We start from the raw sequence: 17,903 nt of genomic DNA, 5'->3' as shown, positions 1-17,903 counted from the left end.
TTTGGGGCCTAATCTAGCCTACCTAGAGCTAAAGACACTAGTGTGCACCACACTAAACTCATTAGACTTACCTAGGTCAAGGTAATGGTTTATACCCCCTCTCCTTTATAGTATGGTCAAAGGAAAAACAAGATCCAAAAATACTCTATGTGCCTTCCAACTCCAAACGACACTTAAAACTAGTATATCCTTAAAACGAAATTGTGGGAATCACACCAACACGCTCGACTAACCTCCATCTGGCGGTTAAAAGAATGAGAAGGAAGCTGGCGCAACCATGGTTCATGGAGACAATCATCACCATGATATGGTGTATCTGGAGCTGTAGAAATGGATGGATTTTTTAAATCCCCCCTCTACTATCCAGGGTTGCAAAACTATATCTTCGCTCAGGAAATGAACCTCAACACTTACAGAATGAAAGAAACGCTAGCGGAGAATGTTAGACATTGGCTTCAATCGCTGTAACATATCATCTATGTAACTTGTAAAGTAATCGTCTGAAACAATAAAATAAATACTGTAGGAGTCTCCTACAGTAAATTTCTTTTCAAAAAAAAAAAAACAATGATAACACTGGGTTGTTAAGAAAAAATGTGCAAGACAAAAGGTTGCAGGTCATGTTTCACTGGATATTGTCATGGGAATCTCTTCACCTCCAGAAGAGCAAAGCCTCGGTGCAACCTGAAGCAGCATTCTTAACATATCAAAGATTTCAACCATCCTTGGGTGTGACCTATCATCTGCGTTAAAGGAATGCACCTCATTTTTCACCTCAATCCAGCTCCATCCAGGAATTTTGCTTAATGCCCTGTTCCTCATTACCTTCTGCACTGTTGCTCTGTCACTCCACATACCAAGACCAGAATACATGCTGGAGAGAAGAACGTAGGTGGAGTGCTGTCGAGGTTCCGCCACAAATAAATGCCTTGCCACATCGCTTGCTAGTTCCATATTCCCATGGATTCTGCAAGCACCTAAAAGGGTCATCCAAACTATGGCATCTGGCTGAAATGGCATAGACTCAATAAGCTCTTTTGCTTTATCAAGCTGTCCTGCCCTCCCATATAGATCAACACCACATGCATAGTGCTCCATTCGCATAGGAATTTTATACCTAGTTTCCATCGTATTGAGAATTTCTGACCCTTCATCTACAAGACCACCATGGCTGTAGGCGGTAATCAGGGCAACAAAGGTCACATGATCCAAAGGAACCTCAAGGTCCAGCATCTCATTGAAGAGGTCGGTCACAGTCTGTGCCTGCCCATGTTGAGCATAACCAAACATCATAGAGTTCCAGGGCACAGAGCTACTCTTGTCTGCCTCTTCGAAGGACTTTCTTGCGTCACCAAGCACTCCGCACTTAGAATACATGAAGATCAGCGAACTTGAAACGAAGTCATTGGAAGCAAAACCAGATTGGACGACCAAACTGTGTACTTGTCTACCTAGCCGAAGTACAGCAAGGTCTGAGCAAGACCTCAGAGCAGCAGAGAGCCCAAACTCATCTGTTCTAATATTCTCTGCCCGCATGCATCTGAAGAATTTCAAAGCATCAGAACTCAAACCGTGATGTGAATATCCAGTTAGCATAGAGTTCCAGGAGACTGCATCCTTAAAAACCAAAGAACTAAAGCAGTTATAAGCATCCTCCATCATGCAGTTATCAGCAAACCTAGTGTACATGGCGATCATAGCATTGCAAACAGGTGTGACTCCTTCCAACCCAAACTTGATCACCAAACTATGAATCGATCTCCCTTGCTGATCATCACACCCATGCTCCGAACAAACACTTATGGCACTTGTAAAGCTATACATGTCAGGCTGGATTCCACTCTCTCTCATCATCCTGACAAAGAATCTCATTGCCTCATCGTCCAGCCCATGGTAAGCGTAGGCTCCTAGCATAGAATTCCATGATATCAGATCCCTGCTCTCAATTCCATCAAAAATCTTTCTAGAGTCTGCAAGCGCATCACACTGTGAGTATGCAGTGATTGCTGCATTCAGCGCTACCAACCCCAACGCAGAACCATACTTCACAATCTTGCCATGCAGCTGCCGCATCAAGGAATACCACCTTGGGCCAGCAATTGTCGCGAGTAAGACAGCAAATGTCGTACCATCCGGGACCGACCCCACCCTCTGCATCTCAAGAAACAGCTCCATTGCTTCTGCCGGCTTCCGAGAGTCCGTATACCCAGCAATGATCGCGTTCCAAGAAACGATATTCCGCACTGGCATTCCATCGAACACCCGGCGAGCATCGCCCAAGCGGCCACATTTCGCATACACATCGAGCAACGCACTCGCAGGGAAGACGTTATCAGCGAGGCCGCACCTGACGGAAAATGACTGCAGCTGGGCGCCGAGCTCAGGGCGTCGCGCGGCGGCCGCGGAGCGGAGCGCCGAGCCGAGGGCGAAGGTGCTGGCGGCGAGCCCCCGCGCGTGCATGGCCCGAAGCAGGCGCCATGCGTCCCGGTGCGCTCCAGCCGCGACGTGCGCGGCAAGGAGGGAGTTCCAGGAGGCCGCGTCGGGGTGGGGGATCTCGTCGAACACCCGGCGCGCGGCGGCGAGGCCAGTGGCGGAGTACGCTGTGAGGAGCTGGTTCCAGGGCGTGGGGGAGGAGGCGCCGGACTTGAGGAGCGTGGCGTGGGACTTGGCGGCAGCGAGTGCGTGGTGCTGGCGGCGGTGCATGCGCAGCTATACAGGCTACGGTGGCGGTGGATGCGTCCCCGCGCGTGCCGTGCGCGGGCATTTGCGGAGCCGGGAGGCAAACGTTAATAACCTAAAATTTTTACCCCAAAACTGATTATTAAAAGTAGACTAAAAAGTTTTAAGAGTAAATTATAATGTGTACTCCAACAGTTATTTTAAATATGATATGTGGCGTAATCCGTCGGGAGGCTGATGATGATTTGATACGTTGAGAAATTGATTGGAGAGGGATAGAACACACCAAAATATGAGGGAGGGGAGACTGTGGATGCGGGACACCAATTTTTTAGGAAAAAAATGAGGGAGCTATTGAAGTAAGAAAAAACACTATTCTTGATTAATATCTGTTTTGGGTTAATTTACTCGTTCTTTTAGAGTTGCTCTAATAGTGTCCTACTTAGACTAATCCGAGGTTACTTGAATGAATAGCATTGAATCTATGCATGTGCTCACTATGAACATATAAACAGAGGTGATTAGGATGACATATCGTTGCTCTGTAGTGGAGGAGACGGATCCGATCCTCGCCCACCATCTCTAATCCCGACGCTGTCGTCCTACAGAGGTGGCTTGGACGTCGAGATCCGAGGCCGCAGTGGATTGTAGCGTTTTCAGGACGTTTAGGCGATGGGGCCTCTGGGAACTAGAGTTTTAAGACGAGGTATTAGCGTTAGTCTTTTCTGCGACCCATCAGTTCTATATTTATAGCATTGTGTGCCTGCGGGCTTTAATCAAGGTTAACGTGGGTCCTCTCGATTAAGGGCTCGATTAAAGAGACGATAGTTGGATTAAACTTAATCCGGTCTCTATTAACCGGCTGTAGAGGACACATCCATCATCAAAATCAAATCATACATTGTTAGATGACTGCTCTGTTGGTGTTGCCATAGGGGGCGAGGGCAATGGCTTGCTGCAAATAAGAAGGTACAACCGAAGCAGGCTGATGGCGGCTTGCTGGACGAAGGCGCGGAAGCCGGTTCACGAATCACGATGACGAATTGACGACGGAGTGATGGACTGGTGCCTCTGCTGGTGGAGTGCGAGAGTCCGGGGCTGGCCGCTGGCGGCGTCGAGGGCTCGCCACTCGCAGTCGAGGTCGGGGCCACCGCCGAGCCCGAGCTACTGGTGAGTGGAGGCCGGGGCCGGCTGCGAACTAGATGGAGTGGCTGGTGGGCGGTGGCAGTTAGAGATGGCAATGAATAAATAATCATTGGTTACTAATATCTATACTCGTACCGACGACATAAAAATAACTTTATCGAATCATCCATATACACTGATATATATGGATTTACCCTCATATTCATACTCATACCCATGTGAGTATAAGGGCCCGTTTGGCACAGCTCCAGCTCCTGATTCTAAGCGAGGATCTGGAGCAGCCGTGCCAAACGGGTATTTTTTTAAACTGATTCTCGTGTGCAGCTGAAAGATCGGAAGTCGTTTTTGTGAAAAAAGGTGGGATCTAAAAAAACCTGCTCCACCCTCCCTTAAAACAGCTCCTCAACCAACCAAATATGGACCTCCCCTTAAAGTTTAATCGAAATTACCCGCAATTGCCATTGGACAAAAACATAACGAGCCAATTTATGGATTAAACATTTAAGACCATTTTATGCACTACTATGATGGGAATATTTTATATGTTATTGTTTCATATTTTTTTTCTGTATATGCATCCTACTTATTGGTTTGTAACAAAGTTGAACTTCAAAGGGTAAAACAGACAATCGCCACAGACCACCAACTCTCAGAAGACAAGAATCAGTTTACTTGCCAAACAATTTTAAAAATGATTCTGATTTTCTAGGAGAATCAGGAGGATCAGCTCCTCATGAGGATCAGGATCTGGAGCTAAAGAAGCAGGAGCTCGAGCTTTGCCAAACGGGCCCTAAGTCACCCATCGGGTCACCTGTACCTAAAAAATTAAACATCTATTAAAATATTATATTATACAAATGTCAAGTATATCAATCTAAATACCATTACAAAATTTCTAGTATCATTTAACCATCCATTCAACACATCAAAGATAATTAGATAAAATAGTAACATTAGAATAGTACTACATAGCACGTTACATGTTCCATTACATAGTCATTAAATTGTCGTTAAGCCTTCTATAACATAGTGACCTAAAAGGTTGTTAAATAATAAAAAAGATGGATGACTAAAGTCCAAGTCATGCTTGAGCTAAGTTTATATTGGGTTTTTTATACCCACGGGTTAACGGGTATGGGTGAAGGCGGAACGTTTTAATACCCATTTATCCGTTGGGTGAAGATTTTTGTCCAATAACAAACACATGGGTAGACTATTTAGCCCAAATACATACCCTGATGGAGTAAATATCCATCAGGTACTGGGTCACGAGTACCCATTACCATCTCTAGGGCCGCTGGGGAACCAGATCAGCTGACTTAGAGCATCTCCAATAGCTCCTCGGAAGTATCTTTTAAATCAAGTTATTTTTGGAACTGAATGGCAGTGCTTGCTTACCCTACCTCTTGTGCCTTGCAAGAAACAAAATTTAAAAAATCAGATATGCATGAAACTAAAATACCGAATGGCATGTTATAAATCACTAGTTCAAATTTTTGACATACCTTCGGTACTTGTACCTGCAATAGATTTTTGTTTTGTCCTTTTTTTTCCTCCTCTAGTGCTTTCCTTCCCACCTAAATTTTTGTCTCTTTGAACTTCTTATGCCGATCTCTTTTTTCTTTAATTGTGCATTACTCAATGTCTCCTTTGGTACAACAACATCAACCTGAGCTGCACTATTTTCAGCATTAGAAGGACCAGTGCATATATTAATTTTATTCTCATATAACATTCTTCCCATTTTTTTTTCTTTCAACTTGTGAATGCTATCTAACCAAGTTTGGTTTTCTACCTTTGTCCTCAAGATGGCAAATTCTCTTTCAAAAGTTTCCTTGTCCTCATACTCAAACATGTATGCACTAAAATCAGCAAGAGCATATATGCCTTTTTCCTTTTTGGTGAAGAGGCAAATGTTTGATAGCATTCTGCATTATGTGAAAGCTGCATAGTCCATGCCATGCCTCTTGAAACACTAACATCGTGTTTGGTTAGTGGAATGCTGCCTGTTTCCTTTTGGTGAGAGTTCGCATGTGGTTAATCCTTGGATGGATCGCTAGTATGCCAGTAGGCTTTGTGTACCTTTGAATCCAAGCCGCATAATCGATGATGATGGACAGGCAGTGACAACCTTCAGATGGAGACCATATCTGGCGATGCTTTCTGGAGACTTAGTCAAAGCAGCATTGGTTTCACTCGGTCATCCAACCAGGTAAGGGCTTGTTCGGTTATACCCCAATCCATATGGATTGAGGGGGATTGAGGGGGTTTCAATCCCTAGTAAGTTAAAATTCTCTCCAATCCGTATCAATCCCCTCCGATCCATATGGATTGAAAATAACCGAACAAGCCCTAAGGCGGATGTCTGCTCGTCAAGGTTAGTTGGGCCACAAGTTGGACGATCGTCCTCCATGCCAGGGTTCATGAGTTGAAGATGTGCCTGCTCTTCCGTCGCCTTCTATGTTGTACAACGTCTGCAAGTCTACTGTCTGTACATTCCGTCGCCTTCTATGTTGTACATTCTGTTGTGCACATGTCCGGGCAGCGCTGAATGTGATAGCGTATTCCCAACGTGAACTAGATGGCAAAAAAAAGAACTATAAAAGCAAACTCTTTCAATAGATGGTAGAGTTTTAGCTTTCTATCGATCGTGCTCAATAGATGGAAAACCAAAACCTTCATCCTGAAGTTCTATTTTACAATGGCACGCAAATTATTCAATAAAATATAAGTATACAATGATTACATTTTAAGTATAGAACAAAATTAAAAGAAAAAAGAGAGATGGAGAGAACATGTACATCAGTCCTTGTTTCTAGGAGAGATTGGTTAAAGCTATGGCTATATAACAAGGGTTGTACGGATTCATTGAAGGCAAGTAATAAGAATTATTTCCTCATATCTCTTCTCTAAACAAGTGGGCGCTAAGGGGTAAAACCTCGCCCCAACAACGGACTAAGACTACGACCTCCGTAGTTCAGAACCGGCCACCCTACCGCCCGACGCCCTTAACAACCTGGTATCACGATCCACGCTATCTAGTTCGTCCCGGGCCTCATCACCACAGCCTGCTGTCACACCACCTACACCTCCACAGCCAACACCCTGCATCACCAGCATGACAGACGCCAACTCAGCCCTGCAAGCGACCCTCGAATCGCTGGTTGCCACTGTCAAGTCCCTCCATTCGTCCGTGGAGGCCAACTCTTAGGCCATCCAGCATCTAGAAGCCATGCGGCCGCCGCCGGGATCGTCATCGTCCACCCCCCACTCCGAGATGGGGGATGAAAGTCGCCTAGAGGGAGGGTGAATAGGCAAATCTGAAATTTATAAAGTTTAAGCACAACTACAAGCCAGGGTTAGCGTTAGTAATATAATCGAGTCCGAAAGAGAGAGCGAAAACAAATCACAAGCGGATAAGAGAGAATGACACGGTGATTTGTTTTACCGATGTTCTGTTCTTGCAAACCTACTCCCCGTTGAGGTGGTCACAAAGACCGGGTCTCTTTCAATCCTTTCCCTCTCTCAAACGGTCACCTACACCGAGTGAGCTTCTCTTCTCAATCAAACGGGACACCAAGTCCCCGCAAGGATCACCACACGATTGGTGTCTCTTGCCTTGATTACAATTGAGTTGGAAACAATAAAGAAGGAAGAAGAAAAGCAATCCAAGCGCAAGAACTCAAATAAACACAATTGTCTCTCTCACTAGTCACTATTTGATTGGAATGATCTTTGGACTTGGGAGAGGATTTGATCTTTTGTTTGTGTCTTGGAATAAAGTCTAGAGCTCTTGTATGAGGTTTGATGGCTGAAAACTTGGATGCATTGAAGTGTGGTGGTTGGGGGGTATTTATAGCCCCAACCACCAAGTTGACCGTTGGTGAAGGCTTCTGTCGTATGGCGCACCGGATAGTCCGGTGTGCCACCGGACACTGTCCGGTGCGCCAGCCACGTCACCAGGGTGTTGGGTTCTGACCGTTGGAGCTTCTGACAACTGGGCCACGGGACAGTCCGGTGGTGCACCGGACAGGTCCTGTTTACTGTCCGGTGCGCCTTCTGCACCTGCTCTGACTTCTGCGCGCGCAGCCACGCACTGTAGCGTTTCACTGTAGCGTTGCAGACGACCGTTGGCGCGGTATAGCCGTTACTTCGCTGGCACATCGGATAGTCCGGTGCTACACCGGACAGTCCAGTGAATTATAGCGGAGGGGCTCCCAGAATTCCCGAAGGTGGCAAGTTCGGATTTGGGTTCCCTGGTGCACCGGACACTGTCCGGTGGCACACCGGACAGTCCGGTGCACCAGACCAGGGATGCCTTTGGGTTGTCTTTTGCTCTTTTTATTTGAACCCTTTCTTGGACTTTTATTGGTTTGTGTTGAACCTTTGGCACTTGTAGAACTCATAATCTAGAGCAAACTAGTTAGTCCAATTAATTTGTGTTGGGCAATTCAACCACCAAAATTCATATAGGAAAAGGTGTAAGCCTATTTCCCTTTCAATCTCCCCCTTTTTGGTGATTGATGCCAACACAAACCAAAGCAAATATAAAAGTGCAAAATTGAACTAGTTTGCATAAGGTAAGTGCAAAGGTTGCTTGGAATGGAACCAATAATTATTTCTACTAGATATGCATGGATGGCTTTCTTCTTATTTAAAATTTTGGACCACGCTTGCACCACTTGTTTTGTTTTGCAATGTTTTGGAAAAAAAATTCAAAATCTTTTGCAAATAGTCAAAGGTATATGAATAAGATTTTGGGAAGCATTTTCAAGATTTGAAATTTTCTCCCCCTGTTTCAAATGCTTTTCCTTTGACTAAACAAAACTCCCCCTTAATGAAATCCTCCTTTTAGTGTTCAAGAGGGTTTTAGATATTAATTTTGAAGAGGTTATACCAATTTGAAATTATATCAAAAATAAGATACCAATTTGAAAATCTTTAAAAACACTTCTTTAATACAGATTGAAAGACTACAAATTTTAAAAATTGGTGGTGGTGCGGTCCTTTTGCTTTGGGCTAATACTTTCTCCTCATTTGGCATGAATCGCCAAAAACGGATACTTATGAGTGAAATATAAGCCCTTTTTCAAACTTTCTCCCCTTTGGTAAATAATATAGGAGTGAAGATTATACCAATTGGAGAATGTTGTGGAGCGACGGCGAAGGATGAATAATTTGATGGAGTGGAGTGGAAGCCTTATCTTCGCCGAATACCTCATTTCCCTTTCAATCTATGACTTATCATGAAATACACTTGAAGATCACATTAGTCATAGCAAATGAAAGAGATATGATCAAAGGTATACAAATGAGCTATGTGTGCAATATATCAATCAAAATTCCTAGAATCAAGAATATTTAGCTCATGCCTAAGTTTGGTAAAAGTTTTCTCATCTAGTGGTTTGGTAAAGATATTGGCCAATTGTTCTTTGGTGTTAATATATGCAATCTCGATATCCCCCCTTTGTTGATGATCCCTCAAAAAGTGATACCGAATGGCTATGTGTTTAGTGCGGCTATGCTCAACGGGATTATCCGCCATGCGGATTGCACTCTCATTATCACATAGGAGAGGAACTTTGGTTAATTTGTAACCATAGTCCCTAAGGGTTTGCCTCATCCAAAGCAATTGCACGCAACAATGGCCTGCGGTAATATACTCGGCTTCGGCGGTAGAAAGAGCTACAGAATTTTGCTTCTTTGAAGCCCAAGACACCAGAGATCTTCCCAAGAACTGGCAAGTCCCTGATCTGCTCTTTCTATCAATTTTACACCCTGCCCAATCAGCATCGGAATAACCAAATAAATCAAAAGTGGATCCCTTGGGATACCAAAGTCCAAACTTAGGAGTATAAACTAAATATCTCAAGATTCGTTTTACGACCCTAAGGTGAACTTCCTTTGGATCGGCTTGGAATCTTGCACACATGCATACGGAAAGCATAATATCCGGTCGAGATGCACATAAATAGAGTAAAGATCCTATCATCGACCGGTATTCCTTTTGATCTACGGATTTACCTCCCGTGTCGAGGTCGAGATGCCCATTAGTTCCCATGGGTGTCTTGATGGGCTTGGCATCCTTCATCCCAAACTTTGCAAGAATGTCTTGAATGTACTTTGTTTGGCTAATGAAGGTGCCCTCTTGGAGTTGCTTGACTTGAAAGCCTAGAAAATACTTCAACTCCCCCATCATTGACATCTCGAACTTTTGAACCATGATCCTACTAAACTCTTCACAAGTAGATTTGTTAGTAGACCCAAATATGATATCATCAACATAAATTTGGCATACAAGCAAATCATTTGCAATTGTTTTAGTAAAGAGAGTAGGATCGGCTCATACCATGCTCTTGGGGCTTGCTTGAGCCCATAAAGCGCCTTAGAGAGTTTATAAACATGGTTAGGGTACTCACTATCTTCAAAGCCGGGAGGTTGCTCAACATAGACCTCCTCCTTGATTGGTCCATTGAGGAAGGCACTCTTCACATCCATTTGATAAAGCTTGAAGCCATGGTAAGTAGCATAGGCAAGTAATATACGAATTGACTCAAGCCTAGCTATGGGTGCATAGGTTTCACCGAAATCCAAACCTTCGACTTGTGAATATCCCTTGGCCACAGGTCGGGCTTTGTTCCTTGTCACCACACCATGCTCATCTTGCTTGTTGCGGAAGACCCACTTGGTTCCTACAACATTTTGGTTAGGACGTGGAACTAAATGCCATACCTCATTCCTCGTGAAGTTGTTGAGCTCCTCTTGCATCGCCAGCACTCAATCCGAATCTTGAAGTGCTTCCTCTACCCTGTGTGGCTCAATAGAGGAAACAAAAGAGTAATGTTCACAAAAATGAGCAACACGAGGGTGGTGTTCACGGGGTGATCTCGTTGGATTGCTTGGTGGACTCTTGGGTGTGGCAGTCTTGGATCCTCATTATCTTCCTTGTCTTCATTAGCATCTCCCCCTTGATCATTGTCCTCCTCTTGAGGTGGCTCCTCTTGATCTTCATCTTCATCATCTTGAGCTTGATCCTCATCTTGAGTTGGTGGAGATGCTTGCATGGAGGAAGATGGTTGATCTTGTGCTTGTGGAGGCTCTTCAGATTCCTTAGGACACACATCCCCAATGGACATGTTCCTTAGCGCTACGCACGGAGCCTCTTCATCATCTAGCTCATCAAGATCAACTTGCTCTACTTGAGAGTCGTTAGTCTCATCAAACACAATGTCACAAGAAACTTCAACTAGTCCAGTGGACTTGTTAAAGACTCTATATGCCCTTGTGTTTGAGTCATAACCAAGTAAAAAGCCTTCTACAGCTTTAGGAGCAAATTTAGATTTTCTACCTCTTTTAACAAGAATAAAGCATTTGCTACCAAAGACTCTAAAATATGAAACATTGGGCTTTTTACCGGCGAGGAGTTCATAAGATGTCTTCTTGAGGATTCGATGTAGATATAACCGGTTGATGGCGTAGCAAGCGGTGTTGACCGCCTCGGCCCAAAACCGATCCGAAGTCTTGTACTCATCAAGCATGGTCCTCGCCATGTCCAATAGAGTTCTATTCTTCCTCTCCACTACACCATTTTGTTGTGGCGCGTAGGGAGAAGAGAACTCATGCTTGATGCCCTCCTCCTCAAGAAAGCCTTCGATTTGTGAGTTCTTGAACTCTGTCCCGTTGTCGCTTCTTATTTTCTTGATCCTCAAGCCGAACTCATTTTGGGCCCTTCTCAAGGATCCCTTTAAAGTCTCTTGGGTTTGAGATTTTTCCTGCAAAAAGAATACCCAAGTGAAGCGAGAATAACCATCCACAATAACTAGACAGTACTTACTCCCGCCGATGCTTATGTAAGCTATCGGGCCGAATAAATCCATATGGAGTAGCTCCAGTGGCATGTCAGTCGTCATGATGTTCTTGTGTGGATGATGAACACCAACTTGCTTCCCTGCTTGACATGTGCTACAAACCCTATCTTTCTCAAAATGAACATTGGTTAGTCCCAAAATGTGCTCTCCCTTTAGAAGCTTATGAAGATTCTTCATTCCAACATGGGCTAGTCGGCGATGCCAGAGCCAACCCATGTTATTCTTAGCAATTAAACAAGTGCCGAGTTCAGCTCTTTTAAAATCTACTGAGTATAGCTGACCCTCTAACACTCCCTTAAATGCTACTGAATCATCACTTCTTCTAAAGACAGTAACACCTAAATCTGTAAAAAGACAGTTGTAGCCCATTTTACATAATTGAGAAACAGAAAGCAAGTTGTAATCTAAAGAATCTACAAGAAAAACATTGGAAATAGAATGGTCAGGTGATATTGCAATTTTACCAAGTCCTTTGACCAAACCTTGATTTCCATCCCCGAATGTGATAGCTCGTTGGGGATCTTGGTTTTTCTCATAGGAGGAGAACATCCTTTTCTCCCCTGTCATGTGGTTTGTGCACCCGCTATCGATGATCCAACTTGAGCCCTCGGATGCATAAACCTACAAAACAAATTTAGGCCTTGTTCTTAGGTACCCAAACGGTCTTGGGTCCTTTCACATTAGAAACAAGCACCTTGAGTACCCAAACACAAGTCTTTGATCCCTTGTGTTTAGCCCCAACATATTTGGCAACTACTTTGCCTGATTTGTTAGTGAGCACATAGGAAGCATCAAAAGTCTTGAATGAAATGTTATGATCATTTGATGCAATAGGAGTTTTCTTCTTAGGCATTTTAACATGTGTAGAACGCCTAGAGCTAGAAGTCTTATTCTTATAAATAAAAGCATGGTGAGAATGAGTCTTCTTTGCATGAATTCTCCTAATCTTATACTCAGGATAACCAGCAGGATATAAAATATAGCCCTCGTTATCCTGAGGCATGGGAGCCTTGCCCTTAACAAAATTAGACAATCTTTTAGGAGGGGCATTAAGCTTGACATTGTCTCCCTGTTGGAAGCCAATGCCATTATTAATGCCAGGGCGTCTCCCACTATAAAGCATACTATGAGCAAATTTAAATTTTTCATTCTCTAATTCATGCTCGGCAATTTTAGCATCTAATTTTGCTATATGATCATTTTGTTATTTAATCATAGCAAGGTGATCATGAATAGCATCTATATTAACATCTCTACATCTAGTGCAAATAGAAACATGCTCAATGGTAGATGTAGAGGGTTTGCAATTATTTAATTCAACAATCTTAGCATGTAAAATGGCATTCTCATCTCTAAGATTGGAAATAGAAATATTGCAAACATCTGATTCCTTAGCCTTAGCAATTAATTTATCATTCTCAAACTTAAGGCTAGAAAGAGAGGCATTCAATTTTTCAATCTTAGCAATTAGACTAACATTATCATTTCTAAGATTGGTAATTGAATCATCACTAATGTTTGACTTCTCAACCTTAGCAATCAAATTAGCATTCTCAATTCTAAGGTTGGAGATAGTGTCATGGCAGGTACTTATCTCACTAGTTAATTTTTCATTTTTCTCTACCTCCTGAGCATAAGCATTTTTAGTCTTAACATGCTTTTTGTTTTCCTTAATAAGGAAGTCCTCTTGGCTATCCAAGAGTTCATCCTTCTCATGAATAGCACTAATCAATTCATTTAATTTCTCCTTTTGTTGCATGTTAAGATTGGCAAAAAGAGTGAGCAAGTTATCCTCATCATCACTAGAATTATCCTCATCACTAGAGGTTGCATACTTAGTGGAGGATCTTGATTTTACCTTCTTCTTGCCGTCCTTTGCCATGAGGCACTTGTGGCCGACGTTGGGGAAGAGAAGGCCTTTGGTGACGGCGATGTTTGCGGCGTCCTCGTCGAAGGAGGAGTCGGTGGAGCTCTCGTCGGAGTCCCACTCCCGGCAAACATGGGCATCGCCGCCCTTCTTCTTGTAGTACCTCTTCTTTTTTCTCTTCTCTTTCCCTTCTTGTCGTCGCCCCTGTCACTATCACTAGACAAAAAACATTTAGCGATAAAATGACCAGGCTTACCACATTTGTAGCAAACCTTCTTGGAGCGGGGTTTGTAATCCTTCCCCCTCCTTTGCTTGAGGATTTGGTGGAAGCTCTTGATGATGAGCGCCATTTCCTCGTTGTCGAGCTTGGAGGCGTCGATGGGAATCCTACTTGGTGTAGAATCCTTCTTTTCTTCTTCCGTCGACTTGAATGCGACGGGTTGCACCTCCGGTGTTGAGGTGGCGCCTTGCTCGACGATTTTCTTGGAGCCTTTGATCATCAATTCAAAGCTCACAAATTTTCCTATCACTTCCTCGGGAGACATTAGTTTATACCTTGGATCACCACGAATTAATTGAACTTGTGTAGGGTTAAGAAAGACGAGTGATCTAAGAATAACCTTGACCATCTCATGGTCATCCCATTTGGTGCTCTCTAGGTTGCGCACTTGGTTCACCAAGGTCTTGAGTCGGTTGTACATCGCTTGTGGCTCCTCCCCTTGGTGAAGCATGAATCGACCGAGCTCCCCCTTGATCGTCTCCCTCTTGGTGATCTTAGTCACCTCGTCTCCTTCGTGTGCGGTCTTGAGCACGTCCCAAATCTCCTTTGCACTCTTCAACCCTTGCACCTTATTATACTCCTCTCAACTTAGAGAGGCGAGGAGTATAGTAGTGGCTTGGGAGTTGAAGTGTTGGATTTTTTTGACCTCCTCCGAATCATAATCCTTGTCCCCTTCCTTTGGTACCTGCGCTCCATACTCAACAATATCCCATATGCTTTTGTGGAGTGAGGTTAGGTGATGCCTCATTTTATCACTCCACATAGAATTGGAGTGAGGTTAGGTGATGCCTCATTTTATCACTCCACATAGAATAATCTTCACCATCAAACATAGGTGGTTTTCCTAATGGCACATAAAGTAATGGAGTGCGTTTTGAAATACGAGGATAGCGAAGGGGCATCTTACTATACTTCTTGCGCTCATGGCGCTTAGAAGTGACGGATGCCGATTCTGAGCCGGAGGTGGAGGGTGACGAAGAGTCAGTCTCGTAGTACACCACTTTCTTCATCTTCTTGTTATTGTCACCCTTCCGTTTAGACTTGATGGAGGAAGAGGATTCCTCCTTGTGCTTGTGGGCGAACTCCCTTGAGTGTGTTCTCCCTGAGCTTGCGGACTTGTCGCCGATCCCGATTTCCCTCTTGGCAGATGCTCCCGACATCACTTCGAGCGGTTAGGCTCTAATGAAGTACCGGGCTTTGATACCAATTGAAAGTCGCCTAAAGGGAGGTGAATAGGCAAATCTGAAATTTATAAAGTTTAAGCACAACTACAAGCCGGGGTTAGCATTAGTAATATAATTGAGTCCGAAAGAGAGGGTCAAAACAAATCACAAGCGGATAAGAGAGAATGACATGGTGATTTGTTTTACCGAGGTTCGGTTCTTGCAAACCTACTCCCTGTTGAGGTGGTCACAAAGACCGGGTCTCTTTCAACCCTTTCCCTCTCTCAAACGGTCACCTAGACCGAGTGAGCTTCTCTTCTCAATCAAACGGGACACCAAGTACCCGCAAGGGTCACCACACGATTGATGTCTCTTGCCTTGATTACAATTGAGTTGGAAACAAGAAAGAAGGACGAAGAAAATCAATCCAAGTGCAAGAACTCAAATGAACACAATTGTCTCTCTCACTAGTCACTATTTGATTGGAATGATCTTTGGACTTGGGAGAGGATTTGATCTCTTTGTTTGTGTCTTGGAATGAAGTCTAGAGCTCTTGTATGAGGTTTGATGGCTGAAAACTTGGATGCATTGAAGTGTGATGGTTGGGGGGTATTTATAGCCCCAACCACCAAGTTGACCATTGGTGAAGGCTTCTGTCGTATGGCGCACCGGACACTGTCCGGTGCGCCAGCCACGTCACCAGGATGTTGGGTTCTGACCGTTAGAGCTTCTGACAACTGGGCCACCGGACAGTCCGGTGGTGCACCGGACAGGTCCTATTTACTGTCCGGTGCGCCTTCTGCACCTGCTCTGACTTCTGCGCGCGCAGTCACGCACTGTAGCGTTTCACTGTAGCGTTGCAGACAACCGTTGGCGCGGTATAGTCGTTACTCCGCTGGCACACCAGATAGTCCGGTGCTACACCGGACAGTGCGATGAATTATAGCGGAGGGGCTCCCAGAATTCCCGGAGGTGGCAAGTTCGGAGTTGGGTTCCCTGGTGCACCGGACACTACCCGGTGGCACACCGGACAGTCCGGTGCGCCAGACCAAGGCTGCCTTTGGGTTGTCTTTTGCTCTTTTTATTTGAACCCTTTCTTGGACTTTTATTGGTTTGTGTTGAACCTTTGGCACCTGTAGAACTCATAATCTAGAGCAAACTAGTTAGTCCAATTAATTTGTGTTGGGCAATTCAACCACCAAAATTCATATAGGAAAAGGTGTAAGCCTATTTCCCTTTCAGGGGAGCACCACCAAGATCACCCACCGCGGTTTCAGAAACTCGACTTTCCGCGCTATGATGGAAAGTCGGACCCCTTGATATTCATAAATTGATGTGAATCTTATTTTCATCAACAGAGAATCATGGAGGAGGAGAATGTTTGGATGGCGTCATATAACCTAGAGGACAGCGCTCAAATGTGGTTCCATCTGCTAGAACTTCGTCATGGCGTCGTTTCAAGGAACTCCTACATCTACGCTACGGACCACCTCTCCGCTCCAACCCACTCAGTGAGTTAGTGGCGTGTCATCGCACCAGCACCGTGGAGGAGTACCAGGACCGGTTCCAGGCCCTGCTACCGCGCGCGGGCCGTCTCGACGAGGTTCAGCGTGTCCAGCCATTCACGACGGGACTACTCCCTCTGCTCAGCCATGACGTGGAGATCCACAACCCCCAATCGTTGGCAGCAGCCATGAGCCTAGCCCACTAGTTCGAGTTCCTACGCCACGACCACACTCACGACACGCGTGTCTGCATGTGATCGTCCACTCATGCTGCCTGCACCGCCAACTAAGGTCGTCCTAGCCACAATCACAGTGGAAGGACGACCCATCCGTCGCATAGCTCAGGCAGAGCAGGGGGAGCACCGCCACCTCGGCCTATGCTACAATTGTGATGAAAGTTCGATCGTAGGCACAATCGTGTGTGCAAGCGACTATTCCTACTCGACGGCATCATTGATGACAACAGCAACGAGGGGGCAGCGGTCGGCGAGGAGACGAGGGACGATGAGACTCCACACTTCACCCTTCATGCCATCGCAGGAGTGTCTTCTGGTGCGACTATGTAGGTCCGGGTGTCGATCGACACTGCTGTTTTCACAACACTCCTTGATTCTGGATCCATGCACAACTTCATCGGTGAAGGCACGTCACACCGCACCAGGCTACCCCTACTACGTCGTCCTCGCCTCACGACAACGGTGGCAAACGAGGAACGCGTCACATGCCCGGGCGTAATCAAGCGGGCCTATTAATTTCTCCCCTTTAGCATTAAGCGCCAAAAACATAGAAATCTAGAGGCCCTTAACAAAAATGATATGAATGTAAGTACATGAGTAGGACAAAGGGTATATGATACCAACGAAAATGTAGTGGAAGCCTTGCCTTTGCCTACAACTCAATTTTCCTTTCAATATAAGACTAAGAATAGAAATACACTTGGAAGTAAAAGTCGCCTAGAGGGGGGTGAATAGGCGAAACCTGAAAATTATAAACTTTGAACATGCACTATACCCGGGGTTAGTGTTAGAAATAATTTAGAGTGCGGAAAATTGTTCCTCTTGCTATGAGTTGCTCAATCAATGCAGATAACTTTAGGAGCCAACTCAAATCAATGTGAGCAAGGGAAGTTTTAGGGAGAGCAGAGGGAAGAAACAAATTGAGTGATGAAGATCAACACAAATGAACACGGTGATTTGTTTCCCGAGGTTCGGTTCCAAAGAACCTACTCACCGTTGAGGAGGCCACAAAGGCCGGGTCTATTCCAACCCTTTCCCTCTCTCAATCGATCACTTAGACCGGTCGAGTACTTCTTCTTAATCACACGGGTCACTAAGACCCCGCAAGGATCACTACACAATTAGGTGTCTCTTGCTTGCTTTATAAAACACTTGAGAA

General features: G+C 44.8%; 1 protein-coding gene across 1 annotated transcript; it reads right to left on the bottom strand.

Annotated features, from left to right (window-relative positions):
* Positions 1 to 418: 418 nt before the first annotated feature.
* On the bottom strand, positions 419 to 2,778 carry LOC103640633 (putative pentatricopeptide repeat-containing protein At3g25970). Its single transcript, XM_008664090.3, has one exon. The coding sequence runs from the start codon at positions 2,701 to 2,703 to the stop codon at positions 619 to 621; it is 2,085 nt and encodes a 694-aa protein (XP_008662312.1). The 5' UTR covers positions 2,704 to 2,778; the 3' UTR covers positions 419 to 618.
* Between the last annotated feature and the right edge of the window lie 15,125 nt (positions 2,779 to 17,903).

The sequence above is a fragment of the Zea mays genome, chromosome 1 (genome assembly GCF_902167145.1).
Source record: "Zea mays cultivar B73 chromosome 1, Zm-B73-REFERENCE-NAM-5.0, whole genome shotgun sequence".
In the NCBI taxonomy this organism is placed as follows: domain Eukaryota; kingdom Viridiplantae; phylum Streptophyta; class Magnoliopsida; order Poales; family Poaceae; genus Zea; species Zea mays.
This window is presented reverse-complemented; position numbering and strand designations above follow the sequence as displayed.

What these genes read in the sequence shown, in the direction of transcription:
- LOC103640633 (XM_008664090.3), bottom strand. Translation starts at nt 2,703, where the DNA reads ATGCACCGCCGCCAGCACCACGCACTCGCTGCCGCCAAGTCCCACGCC.